At 38.2% G+C, this 7,411-nt stretch overlaps 1 protein-coding gene across 1 annotated transcript; it reads right to left on the bottom strand.

Moving 5' to 3' along the window:
* Positions 1-3,252: 3,252 nt before the first annotated feature.
* DSEL (dermatan sulfate epimerase like) lies at positions 3,253-6,897 on the bottom strand. The gene has a single exon (XM_069467881.1). It carries the CDS (start codon positions 6,889-6,891, stop codon positions 3,253-3,255), a length of 3,639 nt encoding a protein of 1,212 aa, XP_069323982.1. The 5' UTR covers positions 6,892-6,897.
* Positions 6,898-7,411: the final 514 nt, after the last annotated feature.

Below are 7,411 nucleotides of genomic sequence, written 5' to 3'. Positions count from 1 at the left end.
GAATTTGATATAAACAAGAATTGTCCTATTCTTGCCAGGAATTTATTAATTCTACTCTAAAAAAACAATCAAATGTCTAATATTTTAGTGTCTAGGCCTAATATGTACATCTGCTTATTAAAATTTGAATTTTATTTAACTGTACAGATTAAATTTAAGCATATTCATAGGTTTGGCTTCCTTCTCCTGAGCAGATTCTCCTATCTGCTATCTTCTCTGGATTTTCATTACAGTAAATTCACACCTGGATATGGCCTTTCTATTTGATCCTGAGTAAATCTGCATTGTCTGAAATCTTTGAAAATCAGATTATCATTACATTTAAATTGATTTTACTTTTTGTCAGCAAGATTAACACATCCTTTCAAAATTTTAATCCTTGGCTGGGTGCTGTGGCTCACGCCTGTAATCCTAGCACTTTGGAAGGCTAGGGCAGGAGGATCGCTTGAGGCCAGGAGTTTGAGACCAGCCTGAGCAAGAGCGAGTTCCTGTCTCTACCAAAAAACAGAAAAATTAGCTGGGCATGGTGGTGCACACCTGTAATCCCAGCTGCTCAGGAGGCTGAGACAGGATTGTTGGAGACCAGGAATTTGAGGTTGTGGTGAGCTATGATGATGCCACTGCACTCTAGCTTGGGTGATATAGAGTGAGACCCTGTCTCAAAAAAAATAATAATAACAATAATAATAATAATCCTATTATTTAGATAAAATATTTTATCCCAATTAGGACTAAGTTTAAGGAAGGTAATAAAGAAAGGGATTGATTTTGTAGATAGAGCGTTTTATAAATGCTTCCTTCAGAAGTGTTATATAGTGATAATCTATCCTTTAATTATTTTCAAGATGAGAACAAAAATCAGGGTAGAGGCTATTTGGATTTCTACAAGATCACCGTGGCAGTGCAGGAGAAACAGTCCCCTCATGTATTCGCATTATTAGGCAGGGGGTCTCAGGCAAGATCACATGCATGTATATCCAATGGATATATCATCCCCTCACCCATACCTAACATTCTTCACAGGGAAATCTATAAATAGAAGTGTTCTCCAGCAAACTTACTATTTTAGAATTAACTGCATAGTAGGGCTCATGTCTGAAATTTCCCCTTGAAGTGAGAGTGGGTGAGTACAGACAGGTAAATTCAATTTTGCATTGCTATGTGGGCATGAAAGTTAGGATACACTGTGAAGATAATTTTGGGAAGCCTCTACCTTTCTTTTGCTATCAATAACATGTTCCCATAATCATTCTCAGAATTACCATCATTTTCATTTTCCACATCTCTTCCTCACCTATTCTTCCATATATTCCACCTGGCTCTCTCCTACCCCTGGGTGCATTTCTATACAATGTTAAAAGGTAATGGTAGCTTCTGCTTTCTTCTTTTTTACCTGCACACATTTGTAATTCTTACTTTGATCAGACCTAATACTGCTTCCAAAACAGAGCCTTTTTATTTGATATGATTCAAGATCATACTCCTGGCAATTGAAAGTAAACACTGAGACTCTGATCAATAAAGGAAATATTGTTATCATTAATGTAGCATTTTACATGCTCACTGATGGAACCCTGAGATAGAAAGAATGATCTCCCTCAAGAAAAAGAGTGTAGAGTCAGGTCTTCAGTGACCTATCAACCTATTAATATATTCATATGATTTTCATTAATTTTGACATTATAGAGAAAAGATCATGAGAGTTATGGGAAGGAAGTATATGTGGGGGACGGAGGGCAGTCCCCTCCACTCACAGTATAATGGAAAAAAAACTGACAGCCAAGTTAGGTTTAGCCGGAATGTTACAAATCCACAGCTTTATCACTCTGGAAGCACATTTTGACATAATAACAAACCACTGAGAAAGAACCACTTTTATCTAGGTCAGAATGACAGACTCCCAAGTGTTAGAGAGCTTGGGGGAACTACAGTTTGGAACATCAAGAAGACTGCAATCTGTACAGAGATTTCCATCAAGTCTTGACACTGCCTAATAGTTTTCATCCAATACATTGTAATTATTCCACTGGCTTTCAATGGCATAGCATTTTTATTTCAGAGCCTACCAAAATAAAATGAACCACATTTTATGACGACTACATTTATAATAAGATGCAGATGGTAAAGGAAACAGATGCCTCTGACATCATCTCCCATTTGCTTTCAACTTTCGCAGACACTGGCAGTCTGTAAACTCATTCAAAGGGATGCAAGATAAGTCAGGCAGTTTTCCAATTCTGTTTCTTGTCTAAAAAAACACTGGCAGCAGTGACACTGCTGTCTTTGAGTCATACAGTGTTAATTCCACAAAAATAAATTTGATTCTAAGTCTGTTTCAGTCTTTAGTGAAAAATTAATCATCTGGAGGAAAAATCCCCACAAATATTGAGAGTTTAGCAATTAGTAACTGCTGATTGTTTTGCTTGACAGTGACAGAAAGGATAGGGTGGAAGTGGTGTGATGGTGAACAGCTGTAGTTTCAGGGAGGCAAAAAAGAGAGAGTTTAAAACAGACAAGCATGTCTAAAATAAACTACCAGCCCTTGGTACTCAGATTGTTCAAAGACTTATTCCTTATTATTTCTAAGTAAAAAAACTTTAAGTAGGCTTTCCAGGTCACTGTTTCTGACCTCAAAAAAGCATATTCATTCTGTACTTCCAACTGTATTGTCCACAGAAGGAATCCTATAGTTCTGATAGGAGCTTTCACCGTTTCCCCAGTGATATCATTGAACATCATACACAGTAAAAGAAATTCTTTTTCTTTGTGCAAGATAAGTGTGTTAGAAGACCTTTTCAAAAAGATAAGGAACTTTTGTAGTCCATCTTGAAAGCAAGAGATGCTTGGGTAAAGCAGGAATTGCAAGGCCTTTAGCAGTGTTTGAGGTCCCAAGATATATTAACACAGTTACAGATGAAGGAGAGTAAAACAAAAACCTTTAAAATCTTCCCATCTCTCCTGCCCCCATGATATAACTTCATCTACACCTGTATAGCAGAAACATTTTACAGAAAAAATTTCAGAAACAAAGGCAAAGAAAGTGATGCCATAAAAATAAATCCTGCTAGGTCAAATATGGTGCTGATTCTTAAAATAATCTCTCTGTGCAAATAACAGACCAAACACACACATACATACATACACCCACACACATACATACACACGGAGTACAAGAATAAACAAACTCTTCTAATTCATATCCACAAAGTGGGTTGGGAAGTATTAGTGCAAATTTCTGCTGACCTGCAGCATTTAGTCCATAAACTTTGGATATCCTAGATGATCCATCAGTGTCCAACAGATGTTTTCAATTACTTTAATATCATCTCTAGGCAAATTCTGTTTCCAAACATTAATATTAGTTGGTGATATTTCCCCTTCATAGGGAAGGTAAAAAAGGTTTGTGGAGGTGGCAAACAATATTTGGTTTAAACTAGCAGGAGACAAAGGAATTCCAAGAAAGGCAAAAATCCTTTCAGTGGTTTTCTGAGGAAAATGCACAATATCTTCAAACTTGACCAGCTGGTAGCTGGTAGGCAGCAAATCTGCATTTATTCTCAATGCTGCTGCTGTGTTTGCTAGCCACAAATGAGACAACAGGGAGACTGCATTTGATTTGGATTTTGATAATTCTTTCCTCAATGAATCATACTCAAAAGCATAGCCTGAATTTAAGTTACATTTGCCTTTACCTCCCTCTATTTTAAACAATTTTGCTAAGTGCTCTGGTACATTCTTCAAAGAGTAAAGACTTGGCTTACTACTGTACAGCATTGAATAAATCCATGCCCGAGGGTCTCTTACTATATACAATGCCCTCATCGAAGTTCCTAAAACTTCCTGAAAAAAATGAAGCTTTAATGTCCAGCTTCCACTGCTTAAACTGAGCACAGGACGTGCACTTGGATAATAGACCAGGTGTCTCCTCAAAGCCCTAATATATTCAGCGTCTCTATCAAAGGCGCCTTTCATTCTATTTCTTTGTTCTGGCAAAGACTCTCTCCTTCTTGATTTTCTTTTTTTGTCCTTATTCATTGTAAAATATTGGGCCAGTTTACCCCTACTGGGTTCATGGAGATGGATATTTTGCAAATGCAGTTTTGTGTCCTGGACTAAAGACTGCAACCATCCTCGGAGTAAATGAAAATGTCCACTGCGGATATCTGACACCTTCCATTCACAGGCATCTACAAATGAGTCCATTTCAAATTCAGTTTCAGGGATATCTATGTAGGCTGTAGGAACCCTGATGTAGAGAAAATCACTACTGTTGAAAAAAAGTTGTTTGAGAATTTCAGCTCCTGAACCAGGAAGCGAGGTAATAACAACATCAGGAAGATCGATGTGGTGACCTTCTGAAGACAAAGCCTTCTTGCTTGTCTTGGCTTCTGTCCTCCTCCATTTTGCACAGATGGGCTGAGTGCAAGTGCTCCACACATCCAGAAGCTCAATAAACCACAAGGCAATTACAAGTATAAGTATCCATCGCATTAACTTTCTAAAAGAAAGGTAAAACTGCCATTGGAAAGTTAAAATCACCAAGCTAATGCACAAAATTAATCCAACAGCTATATTAAATTTAAATCCAAATGGGAAGATGACTCTATCATGTCTTACAGGTTTTACTATTGCTTGAGTGCCCAAACCAAATCGGGTTATTTGGCCTTGATCAGCCACATTGGCAAAGCCACCAAATCCCAGGTAACTGAATCTTGTCTTCAGGTTATGGTAATCAGTTACAATGGAAACAACATGTTCAGTATTATTGACATTGAGAGAAATCTGAAGGCCAGAATTGGAATTATCAATGAATCTGCAGCTGGAAACATTGACATATGGCCCATAAAAGATATATGCAATTCTTGTGATTGTGGATTCCATCTGAAAGGTAACATTAACAAATTGAGTCCACCGTTTCTTAAATTCAGCAGCTTGTTCTGCTTCCTGTATATTAGCCATAGGACTATTGCCACGATGATCAAACCAAAACATTTTGTAGTGTGCATCCCATACATCCATCATGGCACCATTATACCTATTCATAAACCTATATGGGATATATTTAAAGTCAATGTCCAGATTATGAAAGAAGGCACTGACAGAATTTATTGGGGAATCTTCTTGTCTCTCAATGTGATCAACAACTAGCAGAGTTTGAGAATTTAAGAGAAGCAAAGCACGATATACACTTTTTAGTCTCATTGCTGAAGAATAAGCAGACACTGCTTCTCCACTCACAAACATCATTTCCCCATGTTGTGAGGCAGTGATAATTTCCCCAGCTGCGTCCCCAACTTCCTCACCAGTCCACTTGAGCCACTGTGCACATTCTCCCAGTTGACCTTCCCAGGGCTTATTACATTGGCTTGAGGGTGACGGAGCAAACACCAATACATTATTAAGGTGGCTCAACTTGGGTCCATAGAGAGCTTCAGAAACAAATACTTGCCCATTGGGGGCAAAAGTAAATGAGTTCTGATCTGGATGTTCATGTCCTGGGTTAAAGCTTCTCCATCCATCAATCCAGGAGTATGGCTGAAAGTGAACTATGTCATACACAGCTCGTCCACCTAGTTTCCCAGATTTAAAAGACACAAAGGTATTGGTCTGTGTGTTTGGCAACCCAGCCCCATAAGTGACAACACCCCAGTTAGGGAATGTGTGCATTTTTGCAGTGCCATATTCAGCAGGAGGCTGTGGGGTGAGCTGGGGATCATACCAGATGTATTCAGTGTGAAGAGTACTCCACCTCTGGGCAGTTGAAGGAACCATTGGTCCATCTTTAGGTCGGTGCTTTCTAATTTGCTGAGCTAACCAATTTCCAGCTCCATTCTTTAAGATGAACTTATCCAAGAAAACTAGCTGGCTTTCTGGACCATAAAACCAATTATAATTGGAATCTGCTATACCCACGGTTCTTTGAAAGCCTGGTAAAAGGGTGGCATAATAGAACCAAAAGTGCATTTTTAACCAGTTATTCTCCAAGTTGTTGATATTAAAATGGCGTTGAGCCAGAAAAACATACTGTGTGACTGATTTAGCTGTGTAGCTTCCATAGGCCACACCTTCATCCAAAGAACCATCAACAATATGATTCAATAGAAACATTGTCTTTTCCATCACATCTACTACAACCTGTTTCCATATATTTGCTTTAGATTCTTTATCTACCCCTGTCACCAAGGCCCCTGTGAGTAATGCTATCATATTAGTAGCTTGGTGGTTATGGAGAAGCTGTTTGCCCCATGAGCGGACCTTGGAATACTCATACATTTCCTCAGTAATAACCCATATTTTTTCTAGGTATTTTTGTCTTCGATTATTATCTAATAAGTTATATAAAAAGTCAAAGGCAGTTGCAAAACCTGTTAAGGAATGGCCAATTGGAACCTCATCTCCTGGTGCATTCTCAACTAGCCAGTCTTTGTAGCCAACCATCCTGTCCATATATTCCAAGACAAATTCAAAGGCAACTTTGTCTTCTGGGCATAACAAACAGTACAATGCTAACGGAGGCAGATTGTTACCATAAATTTCATTCCACTTGGCAGCAAAATCAGCATGCTTGGGTGGAGGTAGGTAGTATGTAGGGTTGGACAGCATAACTGTCACTGCACTTCTGATAGCTCTAAAAAGATGCAAATGGCTTGTGCGAGACTGTTGTCTCATTGCTTGGATTTCTCCAGCATCAAAATATAAACTTGGATGAAGCATACTTTTCTTTAGCTTTTGGTTGGGTCTGAAATCTTGTACTTTCTGTGTTTTAAACTGATCTATATCATCTGTGAAAACTGCCCATTCAGAGTAATTGTTCACAGACTCCTCAAAAGTAGAAAAACCAAACATCAATAATGCTAAGAATAGGAAATGTCCTGTAAACATTAACGCCATGATCCATGGGGGAGTTCTTTTCCTTAGGCATACATGTCAAACATGGTGCTCAATGTGTTTCCCATCTGGTAATTATAAAACATATATTAAAGGCCTTGATAAAACAAAGACTGCAAATCTTATATGCTGTGAAATCCTGCTGACGTTCGGTTCATTCTAATCAAGTGCAGTTGCCAAGGAGAGAAAACTTACACTGTGTATCTGTGTCTGGCACAGCTTTGCAATAAAACTTCAGGGAATTTTAAAGTCTCTAATTTCTCCATACTGTTTCTCCAGGGAACAGCAGTACAGTTAAAAAATATTATAGATTCAGCATTTACTTCCTTTAAATAAATCTATTTAACATGAAGAGTTGAAACACGAATTGCAAAAAAGATAAAAAGCACTCCAAAATTCAAATTAAGAGTCATTCCTAGCATGAAAAAGCATCACTGGTAATAAACCCACCATGCATGTATGATGCATTTATGTGTGTTTGCCAGAAGATGATGATAAAGTACTGACATTTCTTGGAGTGAGT

Source organism: Eulemur rufifrons, chromosome 5 (assembly GCF_041146395.1).
Source record: "Eulemur rufifrons isolate Redbay chromosome 5, OSU_ERuf_1, whole genome shotgun sequence".
In the NCBI taxonomy this organism is placed as follows: domain Eukaryota; kingdom Metazoa; phylum Chordata; class Mammalia; order Primates; family Lemuridae; genus Eulemur; species Eulemur rufifrons.
This window is presented reverse-complemented; position numbering and strand designations above follow the sequence as displayed.